General features: G+C 47.8%; 1 protein-coding gene across 2 annotated transcripts; it reads left to right on the plus strand.

Moving 5' to 3' along the window:
• Positions 1 to 1265: 1265 nt before the first annotated feature.
• On the plus strand, positions 1266 to 3582 carry LOC133923885 (coleoptile phototropism protein 1-like). 2 transcript variants are annotated; one of them, XM_062369170.1, is made up of 2 exons: positions 1266 to 1575; positions 1667 to 3582. In XM_062369170.1, exons 1-2 carry the CDS (start codon positions 1340 to 1342, stop codon positions 3468 to 3470), a joined length of 2040 nt encoding a protein of 679 aa, XP_062225154.1. In that variant the 5' UTR covers positions 1266 to 1339; the 3' UTR covers positions 3471 to 3582. The 2 variants fall into 2 exon arrangements, with proteins under 2 accessions (XP_062225154.1, XP_062225153.1); XM_062369169.1 differs by having other exon boundaries at positions 1267 to 1575; positions 1664 to 3582.
• Positions 3583 to 16277: the final 12695 nt, after the last annotated feature.

Here is a 16277-nt window from a genome sequence, read left to right on the forward strand (position 1 = left end):
CTTTTCCTGCGTTCCAAAGGTATGTACAGTGAAAATTAATATAGGAACGAGATTCCTATGCTTTTCCTTTGAAAATCCTTTGATCCAGAAAGGCCCTGAATGAGCTCTTTGCTCTCCATGCCAACTCTCATATTTGAGCTGCGTAACCTGAAAACTAGTGCTAGTCTTTTTTTTTTTTTAAATACACATGTGAAGTGTATATAGATCTGTTGCCAGAGTCCTAATTTTAAGAATTTTTAGAGTTAGATATTCTTAGTTTTAGAAATTTGTAGAGCTAGAGTTGTACGAACACCGAAGATGTTTGTGTAAGTTATTTTATTTTTATTTTAACATAAAATGGAGATTTAAACTACTTTTCTGTGCAGGCACAACAGGAAAACGCAAGGCTTCTCGGGGAGTTCATCAGTATCGTGTGGCTTCTATAACTGCCACTTTTAGTCGCTTCTACTGTGGCGAGGACGTACTGGTTTAAGGAGGGTGCGGAGAGATTCTCCAAGTCACAACAGCAGCCGTCGGTGTGGAGTTCGGCAGTGCGAATACTCTCATGGGTACCACGGTGAAAGAAGTGTGAGCATTGCCATGTTATTACTATGTTTCTTGAAGACACTTATTTTGATATCTAGATGGCTTCGAATGAAGAGATTTTCAATTATTAAGTTATAGATCATCAAGATCTATAACTTTAATATAAAGATTGTTTCTATCCAGCTTTGCATGAATAAGCTACACATTTTCAAAAATCTCAGTACAAACTTAGAATAGATGATGAAAATGTACTTTTAATGGTTCTAGTTTGGAACCGACACAAATAGTGACGGTTTAAGTTTGGAGCAGATGATATGTATGTATTATCGTTACTGTTCGTTCTAGTTTGTAACAGGTACTGATAATTTGGTTCTCTGTGTCAGATCCAAGCTGAAAATAGACAATAATACTAGTTCCAGCATCATTTATCTGTGTTGGTTCTTAGTGCTAGAATCATCTATGACGGGTCGGGCTAACTAACCGACACGATACGGTTTAGGAAGCAACACATATAATCATCACCGATTCCACAATTTGTTATAGCGCTAGCCAGTTGATCCAGTCTCTATGACACGTGAACACTTGTTGCCAATTCAAACGTCTTCCCTTTCAATGAGTTAATTGGTGTCCCTTTACATGACGATGATCACCGGGTCACTCAATTATAGAGGAGAGGACTGGTTCAGATGCAGTCACGCTCGTTGATCGCCTGCCAAGGAATCATCTCCTTGAAGACTTGCCATGGCTATCTTGATTAAAGAGTTTATGTAGATGTTTCATAACTAGATCGGCCTTGCTGAATCAGAATCTTACAATGCAAGGAAGTGACTGCAGCGCAGTCCATCACAGACATATCTCCATACATATATCATCGATCGATCGGATAAAAGAAATCGCCGAGAGCAGAAAGATGATGTGGGAACCTACAGAGAGGGAGAACCATGTCGCAGAGCGCGGGCTCGTCCCCGTCAACGGCGGTGACGAGGTGCAGGTGCAGCACGAGCACGGCGAGGCTAAGATGGACGGCTTCGTGCGCAGAGACCAGTCATGGTAAGCATATACGATTCATGTGTGCGTATAATAAAGCAAATGGAATTGTGTTTTTCATGTCGATCTTCTTCTTGTTTCGCGCTTGAAGTAGGTACGCTAGCAGTGATATCCCCAGTGATCTACTCGTCAAGGTAGGAGGCGTCAATTTCCACCTCCACAAGCACCCCATGGTCTCCCGGAGCGCCCGCCTGGCCCGACTCGTCGACGAGGCATCGGCCCTGCTCAGCCCCGACGCCGTATTCGTCACCGTGGTTGACCTGCCCGACCTGCCGGGCGGCCACGGCGCGTTTGAGCTGGTCGCCAAGTTCTGCTACGGCATCATGGTTGATATCATGGCCACCAACGTCGCCGTGCTGCGCTGCGCCGCCGAGTACCTGGAGATGACGGAGGACCTGGAGGAGGGCAACCTCGCCTTCCGCGCAGAGGCGTTCCTGGGTTACGTAGTGGCGTCTTCGTGGCTGGACTCCGTCGTCGTGCTCCGGTGCTGCGAGGGCCTCTCGCCGTGGGCCGAGGACCTGCAACTCGTGCGCCGCTGCAGCGAGTCCGTCGCTGCCAAGGCGTGCACCAACACGAGGGCCGTGCGCTGGGCCTACGCTGGCAGGATGTCGCCCAAGACGCCGAGGGCCGGCACGTCGAGTGACAGCCGCCAACAGCTCCTGCCGCCGGCTGACTGGTGGGTAGACGACATCTGCGTGCTAAGGATCGATCATTTCGTGCGCGTCGTCACCGCCATCCAGGCCAAAGGCATGCGCTGCGACCTCATCGGCGCCGCCATCACGCGCTATTCCTCCAAGTGGCTCTCTGCTGGCATCAACAAGGAGAGTTCCACATCGCATGACAGCGCGCCGTGGACGCAGGCCGGCGTGCTCCAAATGGTAATTGCCGGTGAGGGCGATCTGCAGATGGAGATGGCTAATGAGCAGAGGATGGTCGTGGAGAGCTTGATTAGCATCATCCCCCCGCAAAAAGATTGTGTCTCGTGCGGCTTCCTCCTCCGGCTGCTCCGCCTGGCCGTCATGCTCAAGGCGGCGCCGGCGCTGGTCACGGAGGTGGAGAAGCACGTGGGTATGCAGCTCGAGCAGGCAGCGCTGCCTGACCTCCTGGTGCCTTCATACCCCTACGGCCGCGCCGACGCCGCGTACGACGTCGACCTCGTGCAGCGGCTGGTGGAGCAGTTCGTGGTACAGGAGCAGTCGCCGACGGCGGCGCTGTGCAGCGAGGGCCGCGGGAAGGAGAAGCAAGAACAGCAGCAGAACGCGAAAGCGCTGCGTGTGGCGCGCCTGCTCGACAGCTACCTCTCCGAGGTGTCCCGGGACCGGAACCTCGCCCTGAGCAAGTTTCAGGCCCTGGCCGAGTCGCTGCCGGAGTCGGCACGCGTCTGCCACGATGGGCTGTACCGCGCCATCGATTCGTACCTGAAGGCGCACCCGGCGGCGACAGAGCACGAGCGGAAGCGGCTGTGCCGGGCGCTGGACTGCGGCAAGCTGTCGCGGGAGGTGCGCATGCACGCGGCGCAGAACGAGAGGCTGCCGCTCCGCGTGGTGGTGCACGTGCTGCTGTCGGAGCAGGCCAAGATGACCAGCGCGCTGGCCAAGGTGGGCAAGAAGGAGGAGGACGTCAACGCGTTGAGGCAGCAGGTGGACAGCGTGAACGCCAAGTACAATGAGCTGCAGCGCGAGGTGGAGCTTCTGCAGAAGCAGGTGGAGCGCATGCCGCCGCCGTCCGCAGCGGGGAAGCAACAGAGCGTGTCGGGATGGACCAGCGGGTGGAAGAAGCTCGGAAGACTCGGCAGGATTCCGGGCGCCAGTGGCAACGAGGGGCAGTCGGTAGTGACCGCAGCGCCCGACAAGGAAGTGAGCCAGGGGCCTCGGCGGAGGAGGAACTCCGCCTCGTGAGCTGTTGTCCAGTGGCTCATTAGTTCCTGCAAACTTGGTTAATGTCTCTCCGCTCTATAATACAAGTTGTTTAAAAATAAGTCCAGTTAAACTTTATAAACTAGACAGTTACCATCAGGGTTTGGTTTGTCGATTGGAGCTCGGTAAGACGGTAACTGAAAAGTTACGGTTACTGCGGTAACCCATCGAAAATTAAAAAAATTCGGATAAAATTCATTTGGCAAAATTTGAAATTTGGAGAAAAAATCACGATTTTAGTTACCGAGCAGTTTTTGCGATTTATCGAGCGGTTTTCTCGAATTTTTCGTATTATTGGTAACCGCTCAGTTTTCTAGGTAACCGTTTAGTTTTCTCGATTTATCGAGAAGTTTTCTTGATTTTTAGTGAAGTTTAAAAAAATCTAAAAATTACTTTAATCTTGTAAAATCAATAATTAATTTATCTGAGCTTCAAATCAAGTAAAACAAATTTTGTTGGTTTTCTTGTAACATGATCTACATGATAAAAGTATTTATACTCATAAAAAATTTCAAAATTTTCTGCGAGAAATTGTATTTGTTAAACCAAGTTAAATGCATAGTTTACTCTTTGCTAATTCAAAAATCATGAAACTAATTTTGTTAGTCTTCTTACATGATCCTATGTCTTTTAAAAATACATGAACTCATGAATTAGTTATTGTAACACGCAGGATTATGTAAATATGTTGCGAATAGATTAATTCATAACTGACTCATCACACCTAAAAAATTAGTGAAACCACTTTCATTAGTTTATTTATATTATTATTTACATAGGAAAAATAATAGTAGACATGAAAAAGTTAATTATAGTACTGTTTCTTAACATATTCACTTTATGCTTGTGAACTTTGTAAAAATCATAGAGAAATTAATAAAACTCTAAATAAAGTGAAATCAATTTTAAAGATCCTCTTAAGATACGTTTTACAAAAAAAATATGTGTTTGTATGTTAAACTTTTCGTTAACATGAGTTAATAACTGAGCCGCACGCTTCAATTTTTTTATTTTTTTCAAACTTCCTCCCTATAGAATATGATGCAAATGATATTATTTTTGAAAACTTTGTTCACAAGGTGTTAGAATTATGTCTATTTTTTTAAGTTTTTTTTTGATTTTTTTTTGAATTTTTTGAATTCAAATTCAGTTACCGTTCGGTTTCTGAAACCGAACCAGATCGAGATGGTCAGTTATTGCGATTTTTGCTCGGTTACCATCGGTTTTTTAACCCTGGTTACTACACATAAATATATTAAAATTTATCATATAAAATGGTATTATCCGTTATAATATAGCCCTATTTATTAGGCTACACATGTGAAAGATTAACCTAAACTAGACTCATGATAGCATGAGCCTCCAGATTCATTAGTGGTTGAAAGTTTAATTACATATTACTCTGTACGTATAAAAAGGTCCTTCCTCCACACCATATAAGGAGAGGAGTGATTCATTAGTTGTACACACAATCATTAATGAATGGAGTGGTACCATTACATATTATCTTCTGTGTACACTCTCCGGTTATAAAAACATGATGTTTTGGAAAATAATCAGCCAAACTTTTAAAACTTTAATTAACAATAACTTTCAAAATATTTAATTTGAAAATATTGAAATCATATGCATAGATTTGTCCTAAAAATGCTTTTATAATATCACAAATTTATTAAATTTTATAAATATATCCTAATAAAAAATAGTAGTCAAAACTATATTATAAAAGACATGTCATATCTTATCCAAATCATGGTGTATTTATGACTAAAAGGAGTAATTAGTACTGACAATTGAAGTATTTGTTATAATCATGGATCTCACGTAACCGCTTACTTAGTTCTATTGAATAGAGATTCGACCTATCTATATAGAGCAGGCAGGGGTGCCCTTGCTGAACAAATAGCCAATAGGCATATAAATATTGAGATAAAAGCTTTAGACTACACCTTATGTTTCCTGTCCAATTTAGTTTCAGGTTCTTCAATGTTTCAATCGTCAGCAACGTGACGACTACTTGGAGTTGCTAAAACTACAAAAGTTTTTCCGTTCTCAAACTATGTTTCAATCCTGTTAAGTTTGAGTGTACTTACAACTAATTAAAAACTATACAGTGATCTTCGAAAAGACAGAACGACGTCAGTGCTAGCATGTATCTTTAATGGGAGACATCGAAAAATGACACTGCACAGTGAAAATTCCACTGAGTGATACCAGGCTACTTGGTCTCCTGTCGCTTCCAGTTCCAGCTAACGGCAAGGCTAACAGCAAGTCCAGCACTAGCACTCGCCGCCGTTATTGCCCCAGCTCCGAACCTCCTTTTCTTTGTAGCCTTTTTGATCTTGTCCAATCCCCCGGATTAACACGCCAACAAAAGTCTTAGAGTGGGCCGTTCTCTTCAATAAATGCTCATATAAGACTGTCCAATCCCCCGAAGTAGTTCGAGGTTGCGTATGCACCCAAGTAAATTGTGCCATTGAGCAGTTATTTTAGTTTCTGCTTTTGTTTGCTTGACCAGTCGGCGTCAAATCGACCACAGATCTAACGAATCCTATGGAGTAAGATCTATATTGTGGCGGACCTTTATGTTGTAATTTTAATTAAAATATGACCGTGCTAGTATTTTTTTAATCTATACGTATCAACTACTAATTCAGTGACTAATACATGAAGCATCGTAAATCCAAGATCGGGCTCTGACAAAAGCAATTTTTTCCATAGTCTATGTGGGCTCGTCAGAATACTATAAACTTTCAGAAATCTTCCATTTTTATGATAGAGTGGATGGTTGTTTTTGGTAGGCTTCTATTCAACACCCTCTTCCTTTAGTCATCTTGTTCGTTTTCTGATGGTAATTCCTATCAAAATACACTACTATATAAACTGCAATCAGGGCTGGTTCAAAAGTATGGGTCATGATATTAACCTGCAATGATAATAAGCTATCACTGTTGATTCTTGGCTAAAACCGGTCATGATAATCCCACACAAAATAGCTCATCATTCACATATTCACTTATTCACCATTTAAATATCACATATGGTTCACATACAATTTATCACTCACATATGATTTCAGTATTCATTTATATAGAAATTAAAAAGTGGGTATTAATATCTAAAATTACATACCTCAATATCATTTAGGAGGACTATGTCTCTATTATCGCAGAATGCATGTGGGTAGGTGAAATGAGCCATCTCTAAAACCAAATGCACCTTCCACCTCTTGCTCTGGTGAAATCTACCCTGTTATGATCTCTCAAAGTTTGGTGGCTAATCCTATATATGTATGATAGGGAAAATTTCATCCAGGCAGAGGGAGAAGGAATGTGGCTCCAATATTCTTAGGATGTGCACCCTAGAAAACCTAATGAACCTTCCTCTCCCTCTGCCCAGATGAAATCTGCCCTGATATGATATCTTAACAGTGGCTAGCAAATCAAACTTCGAAACATCATTAGTCTCACAAACTTAAAAAGGACATCAGTTCAGGGGCACAAGTCATAAAAGCAGCAACGCATGGACTATCACAAATACACACATTCTTGTTCCACACCTCATAGAGTATGAGAGAGATTGAATAAGATGTGTGATTGTGATAGTCATGCTACTACCCTCAACCATATAAGTGCATAATCATCACAGGCCCATGCGACATAAAATTTCACTAAAATTTCTATAACAGAAAACTAATACACTAAAATCCTAAAATTCACCTAAATCATTCAAAATTATTTAGGTGTGCCTTAGTTGTGTGTCCTAAAATTTGAATATGGTATTATGGGTAGTAGGGTATATGTAATTTGCCCGACCTAAACCCTAATACCACACAATGTCACATTCAAACTTGATTAGGCACGGTATAATCATTGGCAACATCTAGAAGGGCAAACTGCATCTAGCTATCCTACATCATCATTTTTCAATATGTAGCCTCATATCATTGACATATTTCATCATAGATAGGATAAACACAACTAACATTCATCTCAATTTCTATAAAAGAAAACTAATCCACTAAAATCCTAAAATTCACATAAAATTAATCTATAATTGACCTAAAATCATCTAAAATTCACCTAAATCATTTAGAACGCACCTAAAATCCTCTAAAATTCATATAAATTATCTAGCATCAATTCATTCATCCATCCATGCATGCATCTAATAACATCACCATCATTCATCCATTTATACCTCAGGGCGTCGGGATGGAGGAGGAGGCTGGAGTCATTGTGACGGAGGTTGCGCGGTGGAGGAGGCCACATTAGCTTGTGCTAGAGGAGGTCGTGGCCGGGGCAGCGACAACGCGGTGAAGGAGGACAAGGAGGGCACAATTGCGTTAGTGTCATAGATGTTGATGGTAGTCCGCGACGGAAGTTGAGGCGTCAGTGTGGAGGATGCTAGCATCGGGATGGATGTGGAGGTGACATCGGCTCTGAGGTGTGAAGGAGATCACGTGGTGGAGGACGCCATAGTGGCTTGTGGTGGAGGTTGGGGCCGGGGTGGCGGTGTTGGGGTGGAGGAGGCCGGGGAGTGCATGGAGTGGGGCAAGAGCCGAGGCATCAGTGTGGTGGCTTGGTAGCAGCTCTATGTTGAACAAGAGCAGAGAAGGAAAGTTATTTAGGGTAGTTATAATATCACTGCTGGTTCTCGTGACCAACCTACCTCAAACATCCATTAAAATTGTGTGTACCCTCCCTGGCCTGCGCATTTCATCCACCCGTCGTTCTTCCTCCACCACTGCCACCCATCGTTTTGGCCTCTCCTCCACCACCGCCACTCGTCGCTTTGGCCTCTCCTCCGCACGCGTGCTTCCCATTGTCATTGGAGGAGGAGGAGGCAATGGTTGCCTCCTCCAATGACCTCTCCTCGCATGATGATGACTGGGAGCATTTCTAGGATGGCACTCTTCCACTATGTGCGCTGACGTTCACGTATGAGGACGCCGACACTGAGGATAACACATCCTCCAACAAGGAGGAGGAGGAGGACACCGGTACCAATGACTCGTCCTTCGAGGATGACGAGGAAGAGGAATGGATCAACCATGAGGGCTCAACCAACAAGGAGGAGGAGAAGGAGGATGAAGGACGGGCCACTACAATAGGTCGAAACGACCCCATCATCATCGACAACAATGATGATGGTGAAGGCAACAACATTGATTGGAAGGAGCTCAAGAAGGATACGGACAAGTCATCATCGTCAGATGATGAAGATGATAGCAGTGTCACCAGAACCTTCAACTTTAGCCACGCTTGAACCCTAAGTGGCTGGCTGTTGAAGAGGCTTAGGCCAGCCTAGGCGTAAGGTAGCTAGCATAGCCTTGTAAGTGTCGATCTTTTGCAATTCGAATGGGGTTTTGTGTAATCCGGACCTCCTTTTGTAATCAGGATCTTATTTAGTGTAATTAGAAACTTATTTCTTAGTGCAATCATGATCTTACTTAGTGTAATAAGGAATTATTTTGTAGTTACCTTCTTAGTATAAATTTTGTACTTCCAAACTTAGTGTCTTATTTTGCACTTCCAAGCTTGGGCAACATGTGCTCCCTAGAAGCATATCCTCTATCACTACCCGTTCATGGTAGGAACTGGTAATGACAAGGAGTATATCTCTGTTGATTTTTGGCATAAACTAGCAGTGATAATGAGTATATTCCCACCGGTTCCAATGGACTCATTAATTATTTGGCCGTTGGTGGTTGTGAACCGGCAATGATACCTTATCATTGCCGGTTCTAGCCAAACCGGCACTGATAGCGGATCATCTATTGGGGTTTCTGTAGTAGTGATATGAGAACTGATGAACCTGCAATGCAAATAAATTTTCTGTGTTTTCGTCCATGTAACTTTTTCTTCTGCTCCATCTTGTTTAAAAATAGTGCAGCCTTTCCAAGAATACACATGAGAACAAGGTGTTTCTACAAGAATTTTCAATAAATACCATAGACTTGTTCATTAGTTTTATGGCCACTTTGAAGAACAGATTGATAAGTCTTACCTCACATCTTTTGTTAATGATGTACATCTCTCCGCAATGGTAATGTTTCTTTGAGGTCTCAATTTTATTAAATACTACTCCGTCCAGTCATAAATACTTGATATTTTGGACAAGGTTCAGTCAAACTTTTAAAACTTTGGCTATCAATAACTTTAAAATATTTAGTGTGGAAATATAAAAATCATATGTGTAGATTTGTCTTGAAAAATACTTTCATACACTAGTATAGAAATTGCCTTAAGTGCCGGTTACAAATTGCCATCAGTGCTAGTTTTTGAACCAGCACAATGCAATTGGCAGTGATAATATGGGATTATTACTGCCAGTTCTTGAACCGGCAATAAAAATAGGCTATCACCGTCGGTTTGAACCATGAACTGGTAGTGATAGCATAATATCACTATCGGTTTGAGCCATTAACCGGCAGTGATGTATCCACTATCACTACCAGTTTGAGTCAAGAACCGATAGTGATATCAACACTATCACTGCTGGCTTGAGCCACCAACTAGTAGTTATAGTGGAGACTTGCCGGTTCGTAGCTCAAGTCGGCAGTGGAAGTGGTGATATCCTTGCCGGTTCTTGGCTTGAATATGCAGTGATAATTCCACACCTAAAAAAAAACACTACATATGGTTCACATACAATTCATCATCACATATCACAAATGATGAAAATACAGGTAATCATCACTTATCACATATGGTTGACATGCAATTCATCGTTCACATATGGTTCCATCATCTATTTATATAGAAATTAAAAAGTAGGCATTAATAAGTAAAATTACATACCTTAACATCATTTAGGAGGATTTTGTTTCCATCATCGCAGAAAAGTATGTTGCCTCCAATTCTTAATGAATTTACATATGATGATTACAGAAAGAATATTCACAGTTATGATATTGATGCAAGAATAGCCAATTCATCCTAGCCCACCCTTAACCTGATCATCATGGGCCAACAACATAATCACTATCTATCATTAAAAATAAAAAAGTAGCAAGTAGCAAAACAATTCATTTGCCAATATGTGGCCTCATATCATTAGCCAATGTACTGCAATTGGAAAGCCGTAGTGAGAAATATAGTGCTGAGATAGATCCCAAAATTATAAGTTCAACTCCAGCATATAATAAGATGTGTAACTGTGACAATCTGTCACACCCAGTTTTATAAAGGAACAAAACCAGATGCAAACCACATGTATGTCAGGATCAAGTTTCATACATGCAACGACTTTGTATCACATATAGTGCCATTATTACAATGTTTAACTTAAACAAAAATAGAAAGACCTCAAAGTCTTTAACTAAAGCACACTAGCAAAACACAGCGAAGCTCCCATCTTCCATAGGCAATCGAGGGGGGGGGGGTCCACCAGCCTAGCAATCTTCATCTTCATTGGCGAAGCAGTCTAGTTCTTCTTCATTGTCTGAGCAGCGTTTGATGTACATTTGGATGGAAATAGCAAGTGTGAGTACATGTCGTACTCCACAAGTGTAAGAAATAAATGACATGCAAGCTTAAATAAAGGATCATGCTATAACATGTTAAATTTGCAAAAATACCAACTATGCTATTGTAGAGTTATAAAAGCATCCTATTTAGCTATGTGATTCATCACTAAACTTGCAACTCCTAGAAACATCTCCATATGTTTCTCAACTACCCGAAAACCACTTCATATTCCCAAACCATCCGACTTGATACTCTCCACAGGTAACCAAGAACTATCCAACCAAACCAACTAATCATGTGAGGATCCAAGTCTCTCATGATAGTGAGCACGGTTGATATATCAGATTTTACACTCTGTAGAGGTTGTCTAGCTTTCCTCACGAGTCGTGATTTCCTTGTTGCCGTGTCGGCCAAGCACTTAACACATGCCTATGGTGTGTCGCCAGGAGATCACTACAAAGCCGGTACAAAGTTTCATCCAGTATGTGCACGCCCGCTAGGTTTCACCGCCGTCAAAGTGGTTTTCACACCACCCAGAAGCCCCCTTTTGCGCCTTGTAGTTTCTAGCAAGTTTTCACCCTTCCCTTTCACTACACATCTCATACCACTAACCAAATGGTTCTGGCCTTAGCCGTCCCCACACATCCACTCTTTCGTTTGGCACGCACAAAAACTGGAATCCACTAATTAATAGGCTAGGTCTGTGTCGGTGTATCTGGAACCGGGGGTCCCTGAGTTCCGAGGCCAGGCCAGCCATCCGCCACGTGTCACCATCCCGTGAGGTTCCTCCTGCGAGGTGAGGAAAATCTAAGTTCCGGGAGAAGGTGCTCGGGGCTACAGTCCCTGGTCCCCGAGCACCCCAGTTCCCCGATGACCCGCAAAGTCTAAGTTCTGGGAGAAGGTGCTCGGGGCCACAGTCCCTGGTCCCCGAGCACCCCAGTTCCCCGATGACCTGCAGAATCTAAGTACCGGGAAGAAAGTGCTTGGGGAGGTGCCCGGTCACCCCCGAGCACCCTAGTCCCCCGACGATCAGGAGAGCTAAGTTCCGGGAGAGAGTGCTCGGGGACTGCGCGCAGCAGTCCCCGAGCGCACGGTTCCCCGAGGGCCAGTGTGAGAGTGCTCGGGGCTGCACGTGGCGGTCCCCGGGCTCTCGGTGTGTTTCGAGATAACATCGCTAGGATCAAGGCATTCCGCCTGCCGCCCTGCCGTGGCAGAGGAACAAGACAGGGCGGGCACGCCGGGTTGCTCCGTGGCTGCCCGGTGGGCCCTCTCTATGGCGCCCGTTGCCAGGGCGTTTATGGTGACAAGTGACCGGGCGTGCGCCGCGTTTTCCACCTCCCCGGTCACTTCGCCCAGAGGAAATGATGACGCCTTTCCCAGTCATGGCGTCTTGGAACTTGCGCCCCCTCCTTCCCGTTCGGGGCATGTCGCAGCCGGCGAGTGGATAAAAGAGTCGACACACCCAAGAAGGAAGACAGGCCCGCGATCAACCAAGAATAGACCGAAAGAGAATCCGACCAAAGATACATCCAAGACGTCCAAGAGACCGCAAGCATCGAGCACAGAAGCACCAAGAACCAAACCGTAGTCCCTGCCCAAGAACAGGGAGCGTCAAGCTCTTAGTTAGACACAATATTCTTGTAACCAGCAATATCCTTGAGGGACTTTCTCAGGACAATTATTACATCCACACAGGAGTAGGGTATTACGCCCCTGTGCGGCCCGAACCTATCTAAATCTTCCGGTGCATTTACTTCTTTCTGCACTAGGTCATCACCCCCACCACCAGCCGTTGCATTTACTTTCATTCATTTCTCCGGCGAACTTATTCAGGATCATCCCCCCGGCCGAATCTCTAAAAAGGGGTCTCTCAGGATCCCTGCGACAGGAGTTAATCCTCTGACAGCTGGCACGCCAGGTAGGGGGGAACATCCCTGAATCTGTTTGTTTGTTTTCTTCCACAGGAAAAAATGGCCGGTGGACACCGCCTCCAGTGTTCCGGCTCCACTTCCAGTGAGGAAATGCAGCCCCTCGCACAGGAGGTCCTAGCCGCTGCTGCATCCCAGCAACAGCCGCAATCTGCACGTGCGGCTTTCCCCTCCCAAGGGGACCAAGGCGCTGGGCCCAGCAGGGCCGCCGTCGCCGCAATCTGCACGTGCGGCTTTCCCCTCCCAAGGGGACCAAGGCGCTGGGCCCAGCAGGGCCGCCGTCGCCGCCATCGGTGCACCTTCCAACCCCCATCAGGCGGTCGAAACTCCGGCCGCCAGGTCCGCCTCTCGACAGTGCCGGGTGCCACTCCGGCGTAGACTCGCTTTCAGCGAGGTCGGCCCGGGAAGCGCGCTGCTCGCGGCGCATGCTCTCCTCAGGCATCCGCCTGTCCAGGCGACTCCGAAAACCCCAGAGGGTCGCTGGATCCAAGAAGTCGCTGCCCTGGTCGGTACTGCTTGCCGCCAGGTACTGGCTGGCAATTCTCGCGCCACCACCCAGCGTGGCGCCACTCGGACCGGCCCATCGACGGGCAACGTTCGCATTGGCCGGGGGGCCTCCAGGCAGAGCACCACCCCCTGGCCGCGTCCGAAGCCCAGGACCTCCGCTTGTGTCTCAACGAGCGGAGGGGCCACGAAGATGCGCGCGTCACTCTCGAGCGCCAGCGGGAGACCCAGCAGGAGGCCGAGGCTGAGGACCAAGCTTCCTCTTTTCCGACCCGCGATCGCCAAGATTCCCCGGCTCGCCGGCGTTCTCCACCAAGGAGCGCCGCCCGCGCCACGGGGTACGGCACCGGCTGCCGTGCCTTCTCTAGTGAACTCCGATGGGTCAAATGGCCCTCCAAGTTCCGCCCTGAGCTGCCGGAGAAGTACGACCGGTCAATCGACCCCGTCGAGTTCCTCCAAATATACACTACGGCCGTCCAAGCGGCCGAGGGCAGTGAAAAGGTGATGGCAAATTATTTCCATATTGCCTCGAGGGGCTCTGCCCGTTCTTGGCTCATGAACTTACCCCCAGGATCTATTAGCTCCTGGGATGACCTCTGCCACCAGTTTGTGGCTAATTTTCAGGCCACATTCACGCGCCCCCAGGATCTATTAGCTCCTGGGATGACCTCTGCCACCATTCTGCGCGAGGTGTGCTCGGCAACCCCGAGCGAAGAGGCCGCTCCGATCACGTTCAGTATAGCCGACCACCCCACCAATACTGCAGCCGTGGGGCGACTACCCCTGGTGGTGTCCCCCACCATCTGCAATGTCAAGGTCGGCAGAGTGCTGATTGACGGGGGTGCAGGCCTCAACCTCCTCTCCAAGGAGGCCTTTGAGAAGCTGTAGGTGTCCTTCAGGCGCCTAAAGCTGTCGCTTCTATTCTACGGAGTGACACCCGGGCACTCCCTGCCCCTCGGGCAGGTCGAGCTGCCCGTAACCTTCGGGAGTCGGGACAACTTTCGCACAGAAAACGTCCTCTTCGACGTCGCGGAGCTCCCTCTCCCCTACAACGCCATTCTCAGGCATCCGGCGCTCGCCAAATTCATGATGGCCGCGCATTATGCATATCTCACGGTTAAGATGCTGGGCCCAGCAGGCCCCATCTCCATGACGGCCGACTCCGGCGGCACCGTTTCCTGCGCCGAGCAGTTATACATGGCTTTGGTCTCAGCCCAGGCCGAGGTCAAGGGCTGCACAGGGGGCCCGGGACCCTCTTCATCTAAACCCCGACTAGCCGCCGACGCCTCTGTTCCTACGAAGGAGGTCGTGGTGGGCGAAGGCGCTTCCCAGGTCGTCCGAATCGGCGGTGACCTGGGCAGCAAATAGGAAAGCGCGCTCGTCACCTTCCTCCGGGCTAACGCCGACGTGTTTGCATGGCAACCGTCCGACATGCCCGGGATCCCTAGGGAGGTGATTGAGCACCACTTGGCTGTGCGCCCGGACGCACGCCCGGTGAAACAGAAAGTCCGGTGGCAGGCGCCCGAGCGCCAGGAGTTCATCCGGGAGCAGGTCAGCAAGCTCCTCGACGCCGGATTTATCCGAGAGGTCCTCCACCCCGACTGGCTGGCAAATCCAGTTATCGTCCCGAAGGCCAATGGTAAGCTCCGCATGTGTGTGGACTACACCGACCTAAATAAGGCTTGCCCTAAAGATCCTTTTCCCTTGCCCCGCATAGATCAAATTGTAGATGCAACCGTGGGATGTGATCTTTTATGTTTTTTAGATGCAAACTCTGGGTATCACCAGATTCGCATGGCCGTAGAGGACGAAGAAAAAACTGCTTTTACCACCCCGGTGGGAACTTACTGTTATATGTCTATGCCTTTTGGTTTGCGCAATGCTGGGTCTTCTTTCCAGCGCGCCATTCTCATTACCCTTGATTCGCAAGTTGGCCGCAACGTCGAGGCCTACATCGACGATCTCGTGGTTAAGTCCCAAAATCGCGCCACCCTGCTCGACGACCTTGCCGAGACTTTCAACAGTCCCCGCACTACCGGCCTCAAGCTCAACCCCGAGAAGTGTGTCTTCGGGGTCCATGCGGGCAAGCTCCTCGGTTTCTTGGTTTCCAGCCAAGGAATCGAGGCCAATCCAGAGAAGATCAGGGCCATCGAGCAGATGTGACCCCCGGCTCGACTCAAGGAGGTTCAGCATCTCGCCGGCTGCATGGCGGCCCTCGGGTGCTTCATCTCTAAACTTGGAGAGCGGGGGCTCCCCCTCTTCAAACTCCTGAAGAAGACCGGTCGTTTCGACTGGACGCCGGAGGCCGAGCAAGCCTTCCGCGATTTGAAAAAGTACCTCACCTCACCGCCCGTGCTGGTGGCTCCCTCTGAAGGCGAGCCCCTACTGCTCTACGTATCGGCCACTCCTCAGGTCGTAAGCATGGTGTTGGTGGTAGAGCGCGACGAGTGCGCGGGGCCAGGTGCTGGGTCCCAGCTCCCGGCCGTCCCCGGGCACTCCCCAGTCCTCGCGGCTCTCCCCGAGCAGGGGGTCGAGCCCGAGCACTCGGTTCCTCCCGGCCAGGGAGACGAACCTGAGCACCCGGTCAGCCTCGACCACACCGCCGAGCCTGGGGGCTGCGACAGCCCCTCGGGTGAGGCTGCGGTCCGGGCCCGCCGGGTCCAGCGACCGGTGTACTTCGTCAGTGAAGTCCTCCGGGAGGCCAAAGCAATGTACCCCCAGGCTCAGAAGCTGCTCTACGCCGTGCTCATCGCCTCGCGGAAGTTGCGCCACTACTTTCAAGTGCACAAGGTCTCAGTGGTTACCACGTATTCACTGGGACCCATCCTCCGGAACCGAGAAGGCACCGGGCGAGTTGTCAAGTGGGCGGTGGAGCTGGCGGAATT

The sequence above is a fragment of the Phragmites australis genome, chromosome 7 (genome assembly GCF_958298935.1).
Source record: "Phragmites australis chromosome 7, lpPhrAust1.1, whole genome shotgun sequence".
NCBI classification, from domain to species: Eukaryota; Viridiplantae; Streptophyta; class Magnoliopsida; order Poales; family Poaceae; genus Phragmites; species Phragmites australis.